At 38.5% G+C, this 23,569-nt stretch overlaps 3 protein-coding genes across 5 annotated transcripts in view; 2 read left to right on the top strand and 1 right to left on the bottom strand.

Moving 5' to 3' along the window:
* LOC109858023 (protein real-time) overlaps window positions 1–3,492 on the bottom strand; it is a 7,001-nt gene extending 3,509 nt beyond the window's left edge. For both annotated transcript variants that reach the window (XM_020434908.1, XM_020434909.1), the window contains exons 1-11: window positions 3,227–3,492; window positions 2,697–2,846; window positions 2,311–2,442; window positions 2,038–2,166; window positions 1,839–1,942; window positions 1,474–1,550; window positions 1,074–1,376; window positions 854–942; window positions 617–754; window positions 365–485; window positions 162–286 (exon numbers count right to left, since the gene is read on the bottom strand). In XM_020434908.1, coding sequence (XP_020290497.1) covers window positions 162–286; window positions 365–485; window positions 617–754; window positions 854–942; window positions 1,074–1,376; window positions 1,474–1,550; window positions 1,839–1,942; window positions 2,038–2,166; window positions 2,311–2,442; window positions 2,697–2,846; window positions 3,227–3,289 — 1,431 coding nt within the window. In that variant the 5' untranslated portion in view covers window positions 3,290–3,492. The remainder of the gene's footprint in view (window positions 1–161; window positions 287–364; window positions 486–616; window positions 755–853; window positions 943–1,073; window positions 1,377–1,473; window positions 1,551–1,838; window positions 1,943–2,037; window positions 2,167–2,310; window positions 2,443–2,696; window positions 2,847–3,226) is intronic.
* Window positions 3,493–4,683: 1,191 nt separating this feature from the next.
* On the top strand, window positions 4,684–7,608 carry LOC109858021 (UBX domain-containing protein 6). The gene is made up of 6 exons (XM_020434905.1): window positions 4,684–5,131; window positions 5,388–5,551; window positions 5,637–5,783; window positions 5,871–6,276; window positions 6,356–6,651; window positions 6,741–7,608. Exons 2-6 carry the CDS (start codon window positions 5,475–5,477, stop codon window positions 7,126–7,128), a joined length of 1,314 nt encoding a protein of 437 aa, XP_020290494.1. The 5' UTR covers window positions 4,684–5,131; window positions 5,388–5,474; the 3' UTR covers window positions 7,129–7,608.
* A 6,605-nt stretch (window positions 7,609–14,213) lies between these two features.
* LOC109858018 overlaps window positions 14,214–23,569 on the top strand; it is a 63,542-nt gene continuing 54,186 nt past the window's right edge. For both annotated transcript variants that reach the window (XM_020434899.1, XM_020434900.1), the window contains exon 1: window positions 14,214–14,705. In XM_020434899.1, the coding sequence (XP_020290488.1) occupies window positions 14,640–14,705 (66 nt within the window). In that variant the 5' untranslated portion in view covers window positions 14,214–14,639. The remainder of the gene's footprint in view (window positions 14,706–23,569) is intronic.

The following is a 23,569-nucleotide window of genomic DNA, read 5'->3' as shown; positions in this document are numbered from 1 at the left end:
AATCTATATTATACATGGTCTTTTTTTTATCATATAAGTTTTTATTGACATACACACTGAATTATTTCTTATTAAAATTAAAATTATATTACTGTTAAATATTGATATTCCTGATCTTTTTATTGAATTAATATAAATTATTAATATTGCTGTAACCTTACCTCGGAAGAACCACCAAGGAAGTCTGGAATAAATTCTTGATTAATATATTCACTAAGACCTCCGGATCCCTGTTCTTGATAGTCCGTACCACAATAGAAGATAAACTTTTTCCTAGTGTTTTCGTCTATAATTTTAACACAAAATGATTAGTGAGATTCGTAATTCAATTTACGTAATTCAATCACAATCGTGCGATTCTTACTGATAAAAGTGCTAATGAGTGTCCACAAGATAGGGAAGCATCTAGGCGCACGTATGATCAAAACTCTTCCCATTGTTTCTGGATAATTCGCTTCGACTATTTCTATTATTCTCAATAATGCCTGGAAAAAATTAAATTGCTGGAAGCAATCGCGATGCAAAGAGTTTTGGTATAGAATAATATCAAGTATAGGCGTTACTTTATTATCAAGTACACAGCTGCAAATTATTTATTTTATTCTAATATTCATACTTTTATTCCGGGTCTCCATAAATGTCGCATATTCAAGCCTTCTAAATCTATCAACAGAGTCCACTGAGAAACCGGATGTCCCCAGACATTGGTAGCCTCTTCCATCAAATGCAGACCTTCTTCGCAAACATGTAAAGCCTGAAGAGAGAAATTACGAGAGTATTTAAATTATTCAAATCAATGCCATGCTTATTAATGCATATTAATACAATTGGGAAACGAATCTGATAAACTCACCAGTAATAACAATTCGTCCTCTCCAATCGATTTCAGTAGACCTTTAACATCCATTTGACCCAGTCTTAAAATGTATAAAGGCCGACCATCTATAGAAAACAATATAGATGATGAGATATATCACGCCGCACTTTTCGTCACCTCATACTGTTTTTATTGTTCTTTACACAGCATGACATTTGCAACGAATTTTTTTTTTTTTTATATTGAATGAAACTACCTTTATCAAAATGATGCCAACCGCCAGGGAAATAATCTTTGACCACTTGCGGCATTTCATATTCGTCAAGAAGCTTATCGATTTGATGCTTTTTCCTCCAATGCAAAGATTGTGTTAACATTTCTCTGGCCTTCTCGACCGAGAATTCTGTGGCTCGCAGGAACCGCAGGAGCGTTGCGTAACCCGGTACTGAACTCCCTCTCAATTCCTCTATACTATGCCTAAGTTGCACTAACTTGCTCTCCTGTAGCATGTCTAGATTTCCTAAATATCTTTCTATGTAATCCGAGGACAATTGCATTTCTAAAATTTTCAAAGAAAGAAAGACAATGTAAATATATTAAGTATTTACGTGTGTATAAAATTTATCCGAATTCATATTACGAGAAATATGTTATACCTCTGTTGCTAGGCAGTTTGTTGTCGGCAGTACATAATTCTTTGTCACTATACTCATTATTTTCGTCCACACTTTTCCTACATAAAAAAAGCAACCATTGCAGACCGGAAATAATTGCTCAATATAATTTGTTAGTATAGAATTTAGGTTAAATGTGTGTTAAATGTTTACTGCTGGAAATTAAAATTGCAAAATGTTATGATTAAATGCTACTTTTAGACGTTTACTTTCACAAAAATAGTGCTCTTGATGCTTCAAGTGCTTGCCTGTGCTGATTTCTCCAAGATGACATAAAGTTCATCATTAAGCAATCAATGGACACAAATTTAAAAAGAAAAAATTCTCTAATGTGTTGTTATACTTACTTTTCCTCTTCCTCAGAGCCTTCCTTCGGATCTTCCCAAGGAGAAACATATGTGATGCCTTCTTCTTTCAATTGATTTATGAAATATTCTATAATTTCCTTACCCTGCGCATAAAAGGTGTAATTAATTTTATTATATAAAAATATTACAAATATTTTTAAAATATGTTAAAATAAAAAGAATTGAAAAGAATGATCACCTTGGCAATATTTTGAGCATATTGCTTCATTGCTAATTTTTCCATTGAATTTTCGAATCCAAAGAAATTTTTAATATCTAAACTTGCTGTTTGTTCAAAGCAAGTCCATTCTGGATTTTCAGGATGAATCTAAATATAAACAATCTTGTATTAATTCAATATATATAAGAACTGAAGAATACACATACAAAAATATTTTTTGTAAAATAAACATACAAGTAAATAAACTTTTTCTAAAATATTTTTGTAAATGTACAAAAAATATAAACTTACAAAATATCTACATTTTTCAATAACAGTTACTCTATTGGCAAAGCTTTCGTTGTATGCTTCAATTTCTAAAACACTATTGCGTCTATCTAAAACATTCCTCTGAATAAAGTATACAAAATCCACACCAATTATCTGAAATAAAGAACACAATTAATCAAAAACACCTTCTCTTGCTACAAACAAGACACTAAAAATTTTATAGACATGTTAACTACATATCTCACAGACAACTTGTAATGTTTTCTCAAAATTTCTAGATTAGGGGAAAGTATAAAACTCCTTATAGAGAGGTATGGTAAACGAAAAACCGAACATTTTAATTAAAAATTAAAATTAGAAGACAGCACAGCAATATATATCTTTTAATGTAACTACACGACTAAAACCTTTTTCAAGATGTAAGGCGCCTCGACATTTAATTTGCATCTTCTCTCGGTGGTTCTAATGGCACCATCCTTGCTCTCCTCGTCCAGCATAACTTCGCATCCGACAAAAACTGGTATCTGTGGACACGTTGGAAATCTCCGCTCGTACGCCTGCAAAGAAAAAACAAAACGAACGGAGAGTGTTTTCGTCATCGTATATCACCCGAGGACATGCTAATTACAGAGAGCGGAGATTGACAAGCGGCGCAATGAAACGCGAGAAAAACAAAATCGCGAAACAATTTCGTGACTTGCACGCGGGACGGATTTCGAGGTTGCAAAAGCGTGACATTTAAAAGAATTTCTATCGCTTTCTCGCCTTCAACCTTTTGTTCCCCAACCCACTCGGAGTTTAATACAACCAGTTTCTAGAAATCGAAATTATTGGATTGCCTGGGACGCGATACACATGTCGCGAAGGACACACGAAATGTCATGAATATTTCATGACAGTCGCGAGCTCGCGAAGGCTACGTCGGCAATAAACACACCATCATGACAAGAGCGAAAGGATGCTTGTAAACTCGCACGGGCGACTGGTACTGTTGAACCATGGCTTGTCAGTCTTTGTTGCGCGATTTCTTCTGTACGAAATTCAGCACCGCGAACGCTCGCGAACTCTAACGACGCACGAAATTCGATCAAGATGCGTAAACTACGGTCATTATACGGCTAAGTGAATTGGCAGACGGAAGCAGACGGAACTCGCGATAATCTCCAATTAGATTTATATAGAGCACTGTCGCCGTCCAGTGATAACTCGGAACTGATAGAACGAAAGCGCGTGAAAGAGTCGTGCGATCGCTCGATTTCGACGCCACCTCGCGACGGCGAGCCGCGATCATCATGTTTTACATATTTACACATTCATGTTATATAAGCGATTTTAATTATACAGTTTTGTCAACCACATCCAAGTTGAATTGCATCAGCCATATCGGTTGGATGTGCGTAGTGAATATTTTTGGACAATTGTCGGTGTTTTACACCACTTTCTTTATTATTATTTTTAATTTAAACAAATGTACAACTCCGTGGCTTGGCGTAAGGAACCCAATCCACGGTTTTAAACCTGTTATCAAAAAGACATAGAATGGCGTATGGACTAGCTTTATAGGTCTACTGAGCCAAAAGAGCACCAAACCAAACCAAACCATTTTAATTATACAAACATCGTACAATATATTCATAGACGTGTAATAATGTTCACGGGCTCTTGTTTAAAAAAAAAAAAAAACAACAGTCTTATCGTTGTGTGTCACTAGATATTACACAATGGAATATATTCGCTTTGCCACAAAAGACCGTCTCAGTTTATTTAAAAAAAAAATAAATAAATAAAACCACCTTTGTTACGACGCCTACAAAGTAAAAAAAAAAAAAAAACATTATTTTCTCGGATCTTTTTTGTTCCAAAAAGTAACAATCCTATAGCCCCTTGCACAATAGACGGAATAGCGATAGCGATAGAAATAACAAAAGTTTTAAAGAGTTTATATTTAAAAATAAAGATAGGAACAGCGGAATCTAACATACAAAACTACACATGTATCAATGCAGATCAGAAAATCGGAATAAGCAATAGCGATAAAATTTCCGACGAGTTGGAATTCTGTGTTAAAAAACTGTTATTTCTATCGCTATCGCTATTCCNTCCATTGTGCGAGGGGCTTATTGCGTGTCAGTAGATATTACACGATGAAATATATTTTTTACTTATTTACAAATATTTATTTTGTAATTGTTTTTTGGCAACGTAGTTTTGCGGGACAGAGAATTATTCTGATTGATTAACTTTTTACCTTTTGTCGAACAAAAAAAGAGTTACAGTGGGGAGTCAACCAATCGGGATAATATTCTCAGAAAGGGTTGCGTTCGTGCCTTTACGATGTGTCATATTTATATGTTGCTGCCGCTACTATAGTACGGTAAGCTCTTGACAATGAGTACAAAATATACACAATCGATCGGAAATCCGTAGCAATTTTAACGTTTTCGTTTCAGAGCAACGGTAAAGAAAAAAAAGAGAAGGACAGGGTGCGAGGTGACGTTTCGCAAATCGAATGACAATTTGTCGTTTCATGTAATGAGCAACGCATGTGAGGATTCGTGCCCTTGGACAAATTATTTGTCGGAGGCGATCAATAAATGCGTGCTCAACCTGTTGTCATTGCTGTCAACTTTCGGACTAACCTTCAATTCCGACGTTATCTCCGATGACGGGACGTTCAAGCTCCGCGAATCCGTCGACGAACTGGTAGCATTGCTATCGTTCGACGACTTTCAATTTCAACTGCTCAAGGTCTTCCTGTTAACGTTTGTGAGCATCGTAGCGTTGATCTTCATTGCCTGGCACATTTACGGATCCAGGATTTCAGAGCAATTCATGAAAGCAGGTTAGAATCGCTCGATGCCAGCATCTTGTTATTTCTTCATTAAGTTTTTGCAACGCATTTCGCCAATAAACGCACATTTGTATCGCTTTTAATTACATCTCCGATGCCAATGTAAATAACATTGTGAATATTACAAAATAATGTTGAGAGACCATCACGTATTTTTTGTGCGTGTTATTAGCGACAACTAATTAATTAAGCACAAAACAGACATTTATGAATAACATTAAAATAATTTTGAAATTTCATGTTTTAGGTGTTGCCGAAGATTACAATTTATCCACTGAGACTTTTACTGAATAATAATTGACTAACTAATAACGACTTATAATATCTGATAATTATGGCTGATAAAATCAAATCTTTTTTCCAAAAAAAAAAGACAAGTGCAAAGTTTATGAAAGCAGGAAAAGGCTACAAGTAAGTGTGATAATGTTTTAAATGTATTGGATCGAGTTTATATAAATTTTATATTTAATTTTATATTGTGTATTTTTATTTATAGGTTAACTGAATCTACTAGTACCGCATATACGCAGGAATCTAAAGAACCAATCAAAAGAGCAGAACCGACAGAAGAAGCTAAAGTTGCAGGTCAAGCAGCCTTGGCAAGATTAGAAGCACAAAAAACTGACAAACCAAGATTTAATACGTACGTGTAATAATATTAAAAATCTATTGTTTTATTACATTTGAATACATATATCTATTAGAGTTTGAATTAAAATTATTTACACAGATCATATGCTGCTATTCAAGCACGCGTTAAACGTGAATTGGAACTAGAGAGAAAAGCACAGCAGAATGCACAACAAACAGAAGACGTGGCCTTGAAAAGAAAAGTAGATAAAATTGAGGATCCTTCCATTTTCGCGGTTACCGATGTATTTTTCCGTTGTCCCTATTTAACCGACGAAGTATTGCCTCGAGATGAGTGGAAGAAGAAAATAAGAGAATTTTTGTACGAACAGCTAGAAGGGGAAGAAGCTGGTTTGACATCTTGTTTAATTATTCAGAGTTGCAACACCGGAAAGGAAAGAATTGATGGCTGTGTAGAAACGCTCGGCAAATATTTGGATAATATCATTAACAATCCTGGAATCGAGAAATACTGGAAGATTAGAATGTGTAATAAAATATTTCAAGTAAGTAACTGCCGTTTGTTTGTTTGAAAAGCAATCTGTTTCAAAAATAGTTGATACTAGGAAGCATGTGATTTTTCAGGAAAAAGTCATGCCTATTGAAGGAGCATTAGAGTTCTTGAAGGCAGCTGGTTTTGAGAAAAAGAAACTATTGAATAACGACAACGAAGAGGACTTTTTAGTATGGAGTCCCGACTGTTGTGATATCGAGAATCTTGTAATCCTGGTCGAAGCACTGAAGTCCGCGGAGCCCATTCCCATTGAGTTGGACAGAAATTTGCAAGTGCTAATGCCCAGCCAAGCGCGCGTGAGAAATGAGTTGCCACCCAGTTTCTTCACTATGACTCCGGAAGAGATAAAGAGGGAGCAACAATTACGGTAAGTAGCCCGAGTATAGCGCATTTGATTTGCGTGAACTTTGTATGATTTGTGAAACTAAATAGAAACATTGGATTTGTAATAATCAGGACGGAGGCTGTGGAAAGAAATCAGATGCTACGAACGAAGGCTATGAGGGAGAGGGACGAGCAGCGTGCGCTTAGGAGATACAAATTCGCAGTGCTTCGTATTAAGTTTCCGGACGGGATAATATTACAGGGTACATTCTCGGTGCACGAGAAGTTGAAAAACGTGATCGAGTTTGTCGATGAAAATCTGGTAGACGACAAAGTGTCCTTCTTGCTGATAACGCCGGACGGGATTAAACTGGTGGAGGAGTGTCGCGAGAAGACGCTGTTGGAATTACGATTGATTCCAACTGCTATATTGGAATTTTCGTGGGATTCATCGGTTAGGGAAAATATGCCTAAGGGATACTTGAAGGATGATGTACTTTGTTATATACAAGCTGTTTGAGATAGAGAGTATAATATTCTACTCGATGATAAGTACCAATCAATTGAGAAGGATTTTTTTTTTAGATACATTTTGTCATATGTTGTTTTTGCACTTCAAGGTAATAATTGCAAAATAAATCATCGTACTGTCGCGATCTTGCGACGATTCCAGTTTATTTTTTTTTGTTTCTTTTTACAGATCCGAATGTTTTGATTGTGTTTTAATATTGTTATATTAAAACACAATCAAATCATTCGATCAGTTTAACAACATTAAAGTTTTAATATTGTTATATTAAAAAAATTTAGTGTTGTTAAACTGATCGAATTATATATCAATCAGGCTTTTTAACTGATCGAATTAATTTAAATCAGGTTTTTAACAATAAAGGAATAAAGTTTTTATTACTATCTTTACACTTACCTTTGTTACTTAAATATGTAAATTATTGTAAAAAACATTTTCTTCCGTCATAATTTTACTATATATATATATATACAGACTTGCGTATTCCACTGTTATTGATATTAAATATAATTATATATGAAAATGACATCAATAATATTTAATTCTACACATTTTTTGTGATACGTAGTTTGTTTCATTTTTTAAACCAACTTGACACTGCGCAAATATGTAATCAGAGAGGAAAGACACATCACGTACGTAAATAATGAGTGTGCATTTTGTGTAATTGAGTAAATATAATTACTTTTATATTTTAATAATTTTAGTTTATTAGAAATTTGCATCAAAATTTTTCATGTTGTATTTGTTTCTTTTGCCATAATGAGAGTCTCGTTTAACGCAATTTTCTTACATTTTACGTAATATGTTACAATTTTCTTGCGCTTTACGCCTGTAGATATGCACACATTATCGCTCGAAATAAATAAAAGATTGCCCGCTCTCCGGGGAAACCGGTTATCTCCGCACAGCTACGCGCAAACTAGAGTGTTTGTGTCTTCTCTCGTCAATTACCTAAAAACCAGTTTGATCATCACCTCTCTCTCGATGGTATTTATAGGTGCGTGAGGAATGATGGCTTTTCTCCCATAACGGTACCGAAATAATATAGTATTACAAACGTAACGTATGTAATGTAGTCTCACATCTACGAGATTCTCATACAGACGCAAAAAATATTACTACGACAAAGTAGCTCGCGTCTCTCTGTGCGTCGCAAATCAATCGTCAATGAATACGTGTTTTTGAATGACAGGAAGAACGCGCGTAAATGAAAAAAAAAAAAAAAAATACAACCATATTAAGATCGATGCAAGCCGTCGATGTATAGACGGATGTGCGTGCAATTAAAAAAACATTCATTAATTTCTCTAAGCGTGTAAATTAATATACACAAATTGAAATGAAAATTTGAATTAAATTTACTTCGAAAAAATTCACGCAGATGCTTGGTTTGCATCATATGTATATGTGAAATATTCAGTTTATTCTACCATGGGGAAATTAAAAACTCAATTGCAAAAAAAGACACCTTTTTTTTCCAGCTCGGAGATGAGCGCGGATCTCCCGCGTTCCGTGCACACAAACTCTAACCTTACGTGAATTTTCGGATTAAATTTAACTCGAGTTTCGATGTACATATTATTAATTAATTTACGTTTAAGGGAAGTTAATAAATATAAATATAAATATATGCCTTAATTGGCACGTACATCGGTATATCGACTTCTATCGAACCCTAATACCTGTAACCTATATAGTTGTAAATTTTTACGATCTTTTAAATTGTTTAAAAAAAAAAAGTAGTTCTATTGTGGAGCACGGTCAACGAAACGCATTCCGTATATGTAGGCGCACAGTTTGTCGACCCTGCCGGCCGATTTGCACGCGATTTTGCGAAAGTTGACACGTAACAATATAGCGTGCAATATCGGTCGACACTCCCAAATGCGTGCATAAAACCACGCCGGCTGTCGCGGTTGTCCCGTATTGTTGTATGTACGTATGTATGCTTTTTTTCAGCCGCGCATTGTTCGAATCGGATCGCTCGCGTTTCCTGTTGCGTGCCGGGATGGGGCTTAGCGTGTGCATTTAGGCGCGTGCGATCCGAGGAAAAAATTTTTACCTTTCACTACGGCTGGTCGGTATTGAGGCCGATTGTTTTTTTTTCTCGGAGAAAAACAGATGCAATCAATTATTCTCGAATTGTTAGGCATCGAAAAGCAAAGCGCGAAAATTTAAACTTTTTTCAAGCCACTTGATTCGACTATTTTCGCCGCTATCGTAGAAAAAATCGTGTGTCACAAATAATCGTATTTTTTTTTACGAGGATAGAATTCATAATGAGATGCTTAGAATATTGTCGTTTCTTTACGTTATATAATTATTTAATGTGACACACACACGCGCGCGCGCGCGCGCGTGCCAAATCTTATCAATATCAACGCTAGATGGATACAGACATAAACCAAACTTTCTCGGATATAGAAATAGTATAAATTGAGTATAAATATTTCGTCATGTTTCAATAGCCTTCATGAAGCTCTGGGTACAATAAATAAAATATTAAGAATAAATATTCACAAAAAGAATTTCAAATAATGTTACATTAAACAAGAGAACGGAATAGATTAATTATTCCAAATTCTTATTTTTTAATTTATGTTACATTAATTTATTCTATTTTCTTGTTTTGTAAAAAAATCATTTAAATTTCTTACTTAATATTCCTATTTCTAATATTTTATTGCTGTACTCAGAGCCCTATGACAGAAACTTATGACATTTTTTGAGTGAGTCAGAGAATAACTTGCAATGTGCAGGGCGAATAACTCTGGCCCACTAGCAAGCTAAACTAAAAATAATTCTAGTAAAGTCATGTGTACACATATATGATTTTACAGAGATACTGTAACATATATGTATATATATATATATATATAATATAGAGAAACCGTGACAGAGTTGAGATTTTATAAATATATATTTTCTCTTCCTCGATTCGCAAGTACATACGTATAGTTTTCAGTGCGAAACAGAGAATAACTTTCGTAAATATCTGTGAATTGAGAAGAATCGTATTTAAATATATATATATATATGTATACACACATAGCTGTAGCTCTTGCAAAACCTAGGATTTCATGTTGTTATTATTATCGCGTGTCCTATTATAGTTTCTTTTTCTCACATGAATTTTCACGCAGCAGTTCTCTATACACGCGAGATAATAAACTTTCTTGCCGATGCGCGGCATTGTCCTTCGACCGTTTACCGCAACTTCGCGGTCAGTTTCTCATCCCGACATTGCGGTTTGGTGTTCTCTCCCGAATCTGCTTTCTTCATGTTACAAAACTGGACGGCTGTCAATTCCCCTGTTCCGAACAAAACGAATTTATTGTAACGACGCGCGAATATCGGAAATATTGAAAAACAGTCTTTCGTCGATATTTCTCGAAAGAAACTCGTCGCAGTATTTTTTTTTTTTTTTACAATCCGCGCTATTTAGCGCTTGCTTCTGTTTTTACGTGTTTTTTTTTTTTTTTTTTTTCTAAGTTTGAGAAACATGTGACATCATCACACACGTATGTCCGTGTGTTCATAATTGAATCATTAATTGAAGGAATTGCTCCATCCTCTGCCGATCGAAACGACGCCTAACCCGGACGGGGTAACGCGCGAGATTGTAAAGATGTTGTAATCGCGGCGTAATCACACGTAAATCTCACGGATAATTGCGCGCGATAATTTAGGAGAAAGATACGTGATGTAACGTTGTTTTCATGCGGTCGAAGTTATGCGTTTGATTGCTCCACGCGAATCATCACGCGAAATCATCACGTCTCAACACGGCTCGTCTAATGACAGAACGTGAGGTATTAACGATTTTCAGCATCCGCTGTACCTACACACATTAGAATGTGCGTGTATCCGGGGATGCGTTTATAAATGCTCGCGTGTGCGCGCGCTTGTTTGTAATATTTTTCATTCCGCGAATCGCGCGTCGCCCTTTTGCAATCCACTTAACGATCTTGGCACACCTGTTGCAGAAAACAGGTGGTAATGAGAACGTGCCGGGGCAAGTTTTTCTCCACCAAGGAAGAGAAGCGATATCGAGCGGCGCGGAATTTCCGTCAGAAAAGTAAACATTCGATCCTCTGACACGTTCACACATTTTTGAGTAAGAAAGAGAGAGAGAGAGAGAGAGAGAGAGTTATATCTGTATGTTATAAATACGATTCTTCTCAATTCACAAATATTTATAACAAGAGTTATTCTTTATCTTGCATTGGAAAATGTACATGTATTTGCGGACTGAAAAAGAGGAAAAAATGTCTAAACTGTCAAGATTTACTTTTCTGTATGTACGCGTATATATTACATTATCTCTGAATAATCACATATGCACACACATGTTTTTGCTATAATTATTTTTTATTTAACTTGCGCGGGCCAGAGTTATTCTCTAACCCACATTCCAAAATTGATTAATTGATACAAAGATAACTAAATAAATAAAAATTAATGAAAGATGCGATAATATAATGAGTATATTTATACTCAATTATGCCTATTTCTATATCCGAGAAAGTTTGGTTTATGTCTGTAGCCATCTAGCATTGATATTGATAAAGTTTGGCAGGTACAAAGATCTATACACGCGTTTTATATGCGTGTGTAGATTTTCGTACCTGCCAAACTTTATCAATATCAACGCTAGATGGCTACAGACATAAACCAAACTTTCTCGGATATAGAAATAGGCATAATTGAGTATAAATATACTCATTATATTATCGCATCTTTCATTAATTTTTATTTTTTTTATTTATTTTATTTATTTAGTTATCTCTTATCTAATATCGTCTTTCTGTGGCCAATTTTTGAATGTAGGTTAGAGAATAACTCTGGCACGCGCAAGTTAAATAAAAAATAATTATAGCAAAAACATGTGTGTGCATATATGATTATTCAGAGATAATGTAACAATACGCGTATGTACACATATACACATATGTATGTGATACTCAAACCTCTGTTTACGAAAAGTTGCCATACAAAGAAGGACACATACATACAGGGTGTTTCAGAACTATGGGATCAAACTTCTAGGGGTTATTCAGTGCAACAGTAGAAAACATTTGAGTATAGGGACCCATGTCCGGAAAAGTGAAATAAAAAAAAAAATNAATTTTAACGCGTCTTAGGGCCGTAGTGCGGTAGTGACACTTTTCCGGACATGGGTCCCTATACTCAAATGTTTTCTACTGTTGCACTGAATAACCCCTAGAAGTTTGATCCCATAGTTCTGAAACACCCTGTATATGTATACATATACAAATAGATATGAAAAAGAGAGAGAGAGAGAGAGAAAGAGAGAGATACAACACTTGTTAGTATTCTAATTGGAAATATATAATTGTATGTACAAATTCTCTTATAAAATAATTAATTGCAATTATTTATGACAGATATGTGATTCTGTTTATAGTAATTTTCGGAAATGATTGATGCGTCGGTGTTTCGCTCAGAGAAAAATCAACTTCAATATCGCGAAAGAATCCGTCGTGATTGATGGGCGTCCCGAGTATTTCTTCCCGATACGTTTTCACGCGCGATTCTTCACGCGGCATTGACAATATCGTCGATCATATAATCCCATATAAGCACAGATACGTTCGCCGTACGTACACAGCGCGTCATTGAATCGCGGAATAGGCGCGGGATCGGAAGGCAAGCGGGGTGGTTGCTCGCCAACAAGCGCCATACGAATCGTACGGCCCGCTTGCTCTCCGATCCCCGCGCCTATTCCGCGATTCAGTGACGCGCTGTGTACATACACTATGCGCTTCTCGCCCTAATTATCCGTTTTTTGCTATTTTTCTCTCATTGTTGCAGCGCGCAGAGTTCACTGGGGGGGAAGATAACAATTAGCTCGCACATACGGAAGAAGCTCTGATGTGTCTTGCGTAAGAGCGTTGGATGCGTGTGTGCGTGTTTCGTGACGCGTAATTGCGATCAAATGGTAAAATAAAGAGAAACCACGCATGAGAGAGCATCGGAAGCGAAAAGCGCCCAAGGCGATCGCGAGAGCGAGAAGGACGACGGGAGTTCGAACGAGATACGCCCATCCCGCTTAGAATTCACCGGAAATTTGCAGTTACCTTGCATTCCTTGCAGGGTCGAGCGCGCTGGGGATGCTTCTGAACGGGTGGAGGGAGCGGGAATCGTTAATTGCTCGCGGTCGAAACGGGATTTCTAATTCATCGCGAAGATGACTTTCATCCGCCGGGAAAATAGATTCGGCGCGCTGAGAGAGGGGCAAAAAAAAAAAAAAAAGAAAAACGCCGTTCAAGCGCCGTATGAAATTGTATCAAGCGATGACCGAATTCTCGCGCGATAAATTTTGCAACACGTAAATTCTATCGAGATAAAAAAAAAAAGTGTGCAATATGTAAAAGATAATGCAGAAAAAACTTTCTTATCATTTATACACGATCCAACTTTCACACGTGTTGCTCTGCGTTTATTTGACACGGCATTCACGCACGATAACAATGATGTTAATTTTGTGCATTTTTGTTGTTTGTTTCGTTTCGAGTTGCCAGCAGCGTTATCGCGCTTCTTCTTTTTCTGTTTCGCGTTACAACGATAAGAAAAATTTGATTTATCACCGGTGTTTTTTTACGGTTCTCTTCGTTTACTCTTCGCGAGACGAGTGAAAAAAGTCTCAGCGCGACGATTATTTAATTTGATACAATTGCGTGAAAGCCAAGCGAATTGCCGGCATTGAAGCTGCAGCGTTCCAGAAAACTTGACAGTTCTCAATATCTGTGTCGACACTCTGTATTTCTGACAAATAGTGAATTGACAATAATTTATTTGCAACAGCTCGTCGATGCATCTCAATTCAATTGCACCTTTGTGCAAAATCTGAAAGAATCGCAAACGATGTCCCTTATCACATCAGCCCTGCATTGCGATGCGTCGCGGCCGCGATAAACGTTTGGCGCAGCTGACGTGCGCGCCGACCAATGCGAGCGCGCGCTCGCCGGCGGCCATCTTGCGCAGCTCCGCTTTTGCGTCCGAGTCGCGTGGCTTGTCCGCGGCAACTTCAGTGTGCGCGAACCGTCGAGAGCGTCGAGTGTGCGACTGTCCGAGTATGTTCGAAGATTAAACGTTTGTCGTCGCGTTTACACTCCGATTAAATGAGAAAAGAATCGGAGAATTTCGATCGATCGACGCGCGATGACACTCGAGACATTCGATGATCGAAACTTTTAAATAACGTGAGGCTCTCTCGGAACAAGCAGTTGTTCGCGCGACAGTGTCGATAATCGTTGCGCGTTTTTCGCGAGATAATTTTTTATCGTTTCGTATGATTTGTGCACGAATAAAGAACAATCGTAAAACAACGCGATCGCGACGAAACATGAGCTAGTCGTGTGGAAATCGTATTGTCGGCGGCAACGATATCCCCGTGATCCAGCCAGGTTGTCCGGCGCCTTTGCGACGACGTCTGTCAGTCAACAAAGTTTATTGGCAGTGATCGTCGATGCGACATGAGCTTCGTAATGAAGGTCGCCTGTTTGAATGCGCGACGACGAGTATCCGAAACTGCAGTGAAGGTAAGCGTGCAATTTTTTTTCTATTCGTTTGACATACACAATATGTACGAAGAGAAATTTCAAGGTCAGAACTAGCGTGGAAGCATAAATTCGAGTAACGTCAAAGATAAATGTTTACTTGTTTGCTTGGATTTTTTTTCATTCGATTTTTAAACAATGCGCCGACTAAGTCGAGATTTTTCGCGTATATAGAAAAAATTGTTACTTTGAACTTTGTCGATCTAAATTTTGTCTCATTGATTGTATTGAAAATGACTTGAAGGATCGGAAAGGTCGTTCAAGTAAAAATATCCGCGCGCGTTATATCAACGTTGATTCTTATTAGAACCAACATGAAGTCGCACCAACTTTCGATAAGTCGAGTCCAAACAATCGATGTGCATCCTATATCTAAGTGACAGCAGATTTTTCAAAGAAGCAGCGAGAGATAAATATTTACACTTACGATACGCACGAATGCTCAAACAGGATGCGCAGAAATTGTCCGAATTCGATTTGTCGCACAAATACGTGAAATATTAGAGGGAAGAAAAATACAACCTTGATCCTCTATAAACATGTTTCTTTTAAACACTTTCAGGCACGTATCCTGTAAACTCTGGACATTTATGTCGGACGCGATGATTTTTATTGGTTAAAGCGTTGCAAAACCCCTGTAAAAACTCATGGGGCTTTATTAAACATTGTATATAACATTAGTTTTGATATATTTTTTTTATGTTTTAGAAATTCTTGTCCTAAATAATCAAATAAGATTTTTTTTATCTTCAAGAATCGAACATTGATGTCCGGGGTTTTCAGGATTAGAGATAATAAAACAAAATAAATAGAATTTTCAATAACAATATTGCAAAGTGCGTATCGATCATTCGCGTTTTTTTTGTTACGGTTTGTGATTTTTTTTAAAGACCGTAATTTATTTCCCGTTTACAAGGAAGAAATTTCTTGAAAAAAAAAAAAACAAACGCGAGCCAAACGTAAAAGATCTTGATGACTTCCTCGATAATTATTTAACGAAATAATGACACACAGAAAGAAAGTTGTCGTTGGCGCGCGAGCGTAATAATAACATATTTTGCAACAAAAGAGTGCATTGTTCGCTTTGCACAAAGATCGCGGCAAATAAGGACGTAATCGCGTGGATCACATCGCGCGTGTAAAAAAAAAAAAAATGACAGGAATGGCACGATTTCGTTAAAAGACCGATAAGCGACCTTGATTGCGCGACAATGACATCCTCGCAGGGGAGGACAAGAAAGCGTGTCGCAAACGCCCGCGTAATCGCGTGTTCGGCTCGTCTTAACCTTGCACTTTCGCCAGGTTGCGTGTTATCGTTCATTCGTTGCAAACCGAATCTCGCGGTTGAACCCACAATATGCCACGATCGTGTGAAAACAACGCGGCTAAAAATAAACAAACGCACGGAGGCTCGGACGATCAATCCGAGAATTTGAAAAATGTCGAAAATATTCATGAAAGTTGCACTCGATTATTTTGTTATGTGTGTTGAAAACATTATTTTCCAAAAAAAAAAAAGAAAATGAAAAACAACCTTCTCGAATATTTATGCACACGTTTAAAATATGTTTTCGTCGTATCTCTTGATTGGAAAGGTTCCATCCGAGCATAAAATTTCAATCTTTCAGCTTTTAAAGGTAGATGTCAGATACTAATCGTAACCGGTTTTTGCTATGTGGAAAGAACTCCATTAGTCCGCGAATGTGCAATTATCACACTAATTGATTAATTTCACGGCGCGTATAGTTACAAAACATGTACTAAAAATAACATTGATTATTTATGATTGCATTAGATTAGTTCGATTTTGACTCACAGCTTGTATACAAAAAAAATAATACAAGTCATGTAACACAGAGAATCGAACAATATCATATTATTGTAATATGTTACTACATGTTGAGATGCTAATGCAATTATAACCGATTTCTCACTAAAGCGGAAAGAACTGCATTAGAGTTCGCGGTCTGCGCAATTACAAATTCTAATTGATTTATTCAGGTGCGCGCGCGTGGTTGTATAACGTGTGTGTATCAAAAACACGACAAAATTAATCATTTATCTGTGAAACGCGCGAGTGACAAGCAATTAGCGGTATATATGCAGTTAGTTCCTCTCTCGAGATTGTGGAAACACAAACATCCGAAGCTTTCACCGACAAGAGAAGCTTGGCGAGGAAATAATTTCTGAAATATTTTTTACAACCAAGTGGTCCTCGACTCTCGTTCCAACGGCGGTGCAAAGTTACGCGCTTGCTAATCTCACCCTGCCGTTTTACGACGTACGTCCGTCGCGAGAGAGACGCAACTCCCGAGAGACGGCACCGAAGGAGATAAGCGAAATTAAAAACGCGCAATTAAAAACGCATTCTAAAACGCTAACGAAGGTAGCGAAGAGATATAAATAGCACGAGCGCTCTATCCTCATTCCGCGTTATCGTGTCTTGGCGTTGCGCACGACGCGCGACGTCATCGAATTTTTTTTTTCACCGAACACAAGCCTCTTTTGAATTTTTTTTCTTTTTTCGATTCATTGTCGTATCCAGAAAATTTCACCACCGGTTTGCCTACACATCATTGTTTCCTCCCGAGAACAATAAGCCGTTTATTGTGTCTTCGGTTGTGTGTGTTGTACCTCTTCGTTCGCGCGCGGAATGCGAACGAAAGCGAAGCGAAGTTTCGCTCGGCGCGGCCCGACAACTTCTCAAATCGCGTGCAAAACCTCTCGTTTTGTTCGACGATGTGTCAAGCGTTTCGAATACACGTCGATGTAGATATCTTGCCATGAAACTGCAATCTTCGTAAAGCAAAAAAAACCAAAAAAAAAAAAAAAAAAGAACTGCGCTCACACAGCAAAAGCGCGACTTTTTTGCGCAACGGCTTGTGTCAACTGTTGAAAATGTCCGCGTTCGATCGGCAAAAAATAATCATAAAAAACGGTCACGTTCTGCTGAACGCGGCCAATTTGTCGAATCGGAAGACGGAGATGTAGCTCGCGCGAAGAATCGAATCCAAATAACTTATTGAGAAGTAAAGGTCAATAGGGAGCTAATAATAACGCTTTATGACGCGTTAAAATTTTTTTTATTAGCGCCGGAAAAATAAAATCGACGACGAGACGTTTTTGCTAGTCGCGACAAATATTTACTTTTTTTTGTCGTCATTCGATTCTGACTTTCGCGACACACGGAGAGATAAACGATACGATCTTGACGCGACGTCGCAACTTTCGACGAAACTACATCGTCGCCAGAAGTTCGATTATATTGCAAAAGTTTCTCGCGGAAAATATATGGCGATTTACGCTTACGTGCATTCTTTCGCGAAAAACATAGGAGGGAAATTTTTAATACTCACTCACGAAGTGGTGTTTTTGTTTTCTCTCACGCCGAAAGAACATACGGCTATTTCGTTTCGCTCGCCGCGACCTCCATTTCTGCGGAAATGATTTTTTATCGCCGGCGTGCCTCCGCGCGCAGAGTTATTCGATCTTGCGCTACCGGTTTTTTCGTTTCTCGCTCGCTTCCTTTTTCTTTATACACCACAGGCAGAAATTTTTTACGAAGTAACATTAGAGCGCACACGCGCGTAAGAAAGAACCAAGTCGTTCCGTTGCAACCGGGCGGGGTGCTCGGCTATCGCTCTCATTAGCACCTAATTAAATCAAACGCAGACGCGTGCGACTTTATACCGCGCGACGTTATCGCGCTTCAATGTGTTCAACTTAATGCCGTTAGAGACGCCGATAAGCACGTTTCGACGATGCCTCAAATCGGCCAACGCCTAAACGAGCGACTATTTATACGCGCAGTTATCGATATTTTTCTCTATGGGAAATTCTAGAATTAGATAAGCGAGAGGGCGTGCAATTGAGAAGTTGTTTTTATTGTATATTAAATCTTTGATCTTGACACGTCGATCTCTGAACGATTGAGCAGGTTATTTGCATACAAAATATCAATTACACTCGGTGTTTTATATACGATAAGCGTTTATTTTGTTCGAATTATTTCTCCGAGTGTTGTCAATTTTATTGCAGCGAGTCTCTCTCTCTCTCTCTTTCTCTCTTTCTTTCTCTCAAGAAGAAATCGAGTTTTTTAACAACAAGAAATATGGTGAAATCCGAGACCCAACGTTTGTCCACAGCGAGATATAAATAGTCGCGTGTCGAAATATTTTCGCGCACAGCATCCTTCGTGCTTTCAGTCTGAGAGAGCCACGTACGTCGGTCATCATTTTTTCTTTTTTTCTTTTTTTTTTTTTTTTTTTTTTTTTTTTTTTGTGAAAACGAAGAATCTGTGTACAGGCCCTCGCTCCATTCTGCGCTCGAGCCCCCTTGCGTTTGCACAGAGACGATGACGGTCCCGCTGTCTCGGTCGCGAAACGTCCACCCACCCATCGCCTCGGGCTCTTGGTATATACAGGGTGTCGCGAGAGTTCATTGATCGTCGTCGTCCGAGCGCGGTTTTCTCCGAGATGAGAAGCGTCGTCGTCGTAGTCGTTGTCTCGCGAGCCGCTTAACGAGACGATCTTAAAGATTTAGATCCTCGTTAAAGCGGTCAATCTCCTCGGTATAGTCCTTCGAGAAAAAGGATGTCACTTATAACTAGGACACCCGAGCGAAATTATTTACACGGGGAAGAAACGAGAGGGAGGGAAAAAAAGAGCGACTCTCTTTCTTCTCTCGAAGTTTTATTCCACCTCGTTTTCGTTTCTCTTGCGCCCGCGGAGACACTACATATATATATATATATATGTACATATGTATATATATTGTATGTATAATTAATAATCCAAAGGAGCCCAGAATTACCGAGAGATTGTAGTTCTCTTTGTTAGATAGACGCGTTTACTTTATTTGTACGTTTCGTCGGCCGCGACATCCAGAAACTTCAGAACGTTCTTTTACAAAAGAAGCCCATCTCTCTTCCCGAGTCTTATTCATCGCATCACGACGAAGAATTCGCCTTTGCGTTTTAGCGCACGGCGGGAAAGCGCGTCAAGTTCTTAGTCGCGTTTCGTCGGACAACGAAAGATCCATTCATTTCTTCGCGCGGGTTTCCCACCGCAAATGCGCGCTGAATCATTTCTCGATGTCTCCGTTTGTTTCGCCGCGAGATGCGCGCCGCGCATTTAACATAATGCGGAGTGTTTCCGCAATTTAATTCAACGGTGGCTTATATACGCGCGCGCTGGGTCGGATTTTACAAATGTAACCGGCAGTCATCACTACGTGTATGTGCGACTCGAGATCCCTCTTTGGGATGCTACAGAAAAATTCATACGCTCCGCGATATTTGGTTCTCCTTAGTGACTGATAAATATGTAACAAATGTCACGTAATAAACCGAACAAGATCGAAATGTTACGTATGAATTTTTTGCAGAGATGAATAATTGAAACGCCATATTCACTCTCAACAGTTTGTGTCGGATCTGAAGCCGTCTATTGTTGTTTAGGAGAAAAAATATCAAATATTAAACGCGAAACGGTGAGGAAAATAAACGTGCGGCGGGAAGGGGAAAGGCATAAATTCCGTTTTTTGATTTCATAGGTCATAGCATTTGCCGCATGAACGAAGATGAGTAAATATTGTCGTGATGCAACTCGCACATATATTTTATACGGCATCCGATCGTTATTTCGCGATGCTGCGAAATCGTACGAGAGCCGAAGGGAAGAGAGAGAGAGAGAGAGAGAGAGAGAGAGAGAGAGAGAGAGAGAAAAAAAATAATTGTGGCCCGAGGCCACGGACTTTTAATCATCCGCGCCGTGTCGTGATCGGCATGCGAAATGTCAACGACGAAAAATCGATCGACCGTGTCGGACGGGGACTCGTAAATAATTTATTCGCGTCTACGTTCGGCAGATATGAATGACACGAGGCCAAATGAGTACGCGTGTGTTAACGAAAATATAATTACGGCGCAGTTCGCTTGTGTGACAAAACCAACAGCGTTATTTAAAACAGGCTCTGACAGCCTCATCCGCATTCGAATTCGGTATTGTAATAATTATAATAATTTAATATGAGGGCTCGTGGATCACGAGCGCTTACTTCCGACCTCAATGTTTTGTCAATGCTAAAAAAAAAATGGAAAGTTTTATTCTCTGATTTATTCATTGCTTTTTTTTTTATTACAAATTGATTTTATTTCTCATTATTTATTTATATGTTAGTAGATTTTTTGGTTAATTTTTTTAATAAAAATACTGAGCTCCTCGTAAAATTCTAATTCCGTGTGCGGCTGCACGTAAGCACCAAAGAGCCGTATGTCGGGAACAACTTCAGGCGGGATCTTCCGGCTATGATTTCATTAAAACTTCGTGCGACTTGCTTCATAAAGAGGTCAGAAGCCTATAACAGTTACCGAGCTTGATTATATATCCTCGGAATGATGGATATAGAAATAATTAATTATACGCTAATTTGTAACATCAAATATATGCTAATTTATAATATTCTCTCTTCTCTCTCTCTCTCGAATATTGTTTTGTAATTTTTAAGAACAAATAAGTTTTGTAATTTTGACAAAAACTCACGGTACATCCGAGTTTACGAAAATCAACTTCCATATATACAAAGCCCTACGTTTTCAGTAACCGTCTAACCGCTTGATTTTCTTGGAACATCGCGGGCTGCAATCTGTTATCATGCAGGCTGAGACGGAAGTTTTGCGCACACAAGATTCGCGCCGCATTTCCAAACTCATTATCCCGGGGTTACTGCTGCTGCACGCCTGCTAGACATTTCTCGTGGGGCCTTTCAGACATCCGCACTTGATAAAACATTTCGCCCCCCCCCCTCCTCCCGGCAATGCACGACGGAGTCTATCGGTGTTTGGACTGGACTAGTGAAAATAAAGGTCGCGTTGATTTATGTCGGGGGCGTAACGTTTCATAAATCGCGCACGACGTGTGTTTGGTAGCGCGACGGTGTGTAGAATTCTTTCGTATTTTGTAATCACACGGATTCCCCTTGGAAATCACGAAACAATATATCAAAACATGTCGCGTCATGCATCGCTCGCGTGTCACACTTCCTGTTTTTCTATATAAACCTCCTTTTTTTTATTTCAAAATTAATATATTAGTTTTGGAAATATCCTATTGTACACACACGTTTTACGCAGCAAAAGGGTGCTAATGGACTCGGTCGGACAAAGATTCGGGTGTTCGTCGGAACGCCCTTCGGTTCGCGTCCAGATCGCGATCGATGTTACAGTCGGCGCTGCTTTTTCCGGGCGTCGGGTGTGAATGGAGTTTCTATCCGCGCGTTACACTCGGTCGCTTCATTCACACGTCTCCGCCGGGTGAACGTTACGTTCGATTCGCATTCATCCGTTCCGCGCCCGCAAACAGCTTCGACGTCTATCGCTTTTCCCATGTCCCTTCTCTTCTACTCCTCCCCCTCCCCCCCTCCCCGCGATGCGTTTATGAATATGCATGCACCCGCAGCACCGGTCTCTGGTAATCTCTCGCTTCGATTTTTGTTCCGCGCGCTCAAACACACGCTCGTTGTGAGTTTCGGTTATGCTTCGCGTGTGTTGCATTTTATAAATCTCTTCGCGGCGTCTGTCTCTCTCTCTCTTTCTCCCCCGAGGCCGCGCGAGAGACGGTCCTAAAAATATTTTAACGCACTTACAAGACAGCGCCCGGCTATTGCCGCGGCTGCGTTTTTAAATCGTTTTCTCTCTTCTTCTCTTTTCTCTTTCTTTCTCTTTTTCTCTTTCTCTTTCGCGGCGCACGTATTTATAGAACGCTGTACAACCCACACAGCCCTGACGCATCTTCGCGAGCTACCTCCGCTCGTAATATTGTTGCGAAATCACAAGGACGAGGCGTGCGTTGTTCGCGAATTCTTTGAAGAAACCTTTTCGATGCGTAAATCGAGATTTTCGCGTGACATCATTACATTAGTCTCTTTTAGGTCACGTTATTTAATTTGATTTTTCAAGTAAAACGGTTTTATTGAATTCCGTGTATTTTCTTAGAAAAACTCAATTACACGCAAACGACACGTAAAATCAGTGCTGAAAAATCACATCTGTGATGTAAGCTCACAGGAAGCCAACGGAGAAAGTCCGTACAACAAAGACTTTCTTTGTTCGCGTGTCGCGCGTGATAATAAGTGGAATTCTCTCACTTTGCAATATTTATATAAATATATCAGTTTAGCTGATTGTGAGAACTGTAGAGATAATCATCTTCGTTCTACCCGTGTTGTATTGGAAAATATTATTATTATTATTGTTTTTGTTTTTGAAACGGAATTGTGAAAGCTGAATAAAAACAACTTTGGACATCAGGAAATGAGATTATTTGGAAAGACTTAAAACTTTTTAGCTCATTCGTCGAACCGGAAGTCTCCGTCTGTTGAACGTTCTGGTTCATCGATTCTCTTAGTTGTTCGTTATTTTCCTTTTCTTCGTGCGACGAACGTGCGCGACACGTAGGACACGTCTCGCCCACAGTGCTCCGGAAGAATTATTTCTGTAGATCGAAAACACACACACAAAGTACCGCAAGTTTGTTCTCATGTTTTTCGCAAATCTCTCTGTGTTTGAAACAACTCCGCTGATCGAAAATTTATTTTAATTCCTATAACTGTTTGTCTTCCGGAAGAGAAACCGGTTGAAATTAGTAACCTTGTTAATTCGGAAGTTCGCAATATTTCTCACAATCAGAATAATCTTGCGAGAAAATACAGTTAGATCTAAACGCTTCCCGTTCAGTCCCGTTTATTGCGAAGAAACAAACAATTAACACACGCGAAACGCCACAAATCCACAAGCGCAAACAGACGACATTCGTCATTTTTGTTTTTTCAACACGCCGCTCGATGAT

The sequence above is a fragment of the Pseudomyrmex gracilis genome, unplaced genomic scaffold, assembly GCF_002006095.1.
Source record: "Pseudomyrmex gracilis isolate BER0280 unplaced genomic scaffold, ASM200609v1 scaffold_181, whole genome shotgun sequence".
NCBI classification, from domain to species: Eukaryota; Metazoa; Arthropoda; class Insecta; order Hymenoptera; family Formicidae; genus Pseudomyrmex; species Pseudomyrmex gracilis.
The sequence above is the reverse complement of the archived record's forward strand: the minus strand, read 5'-3'. Positions and strand labels throughout refer to the sequence as shown.

Coding starts and splice junctions, on each gene's coding strand:
- LOC109858021 (XM_020434905.1), top strand. CDS start 5,475: ATGGCTGATAAAATCAAATCTTTTTTCCAAAAAAAAAAGACAAGTGCA. Junction 5,552..5,636: donor AAAGCAGGAAAAGGCTACAA/GTAAGTGTGATA, acceptor TTTTATTTATAG/GTTAACTGAATCTACTAGTA. Junction 5,784..5,870: donor GACAAACCAAGATTTAATAC/GTACGTGTAATA, acceptor TTATTTACACAG/ATCATATGCTGCTATTCAAG.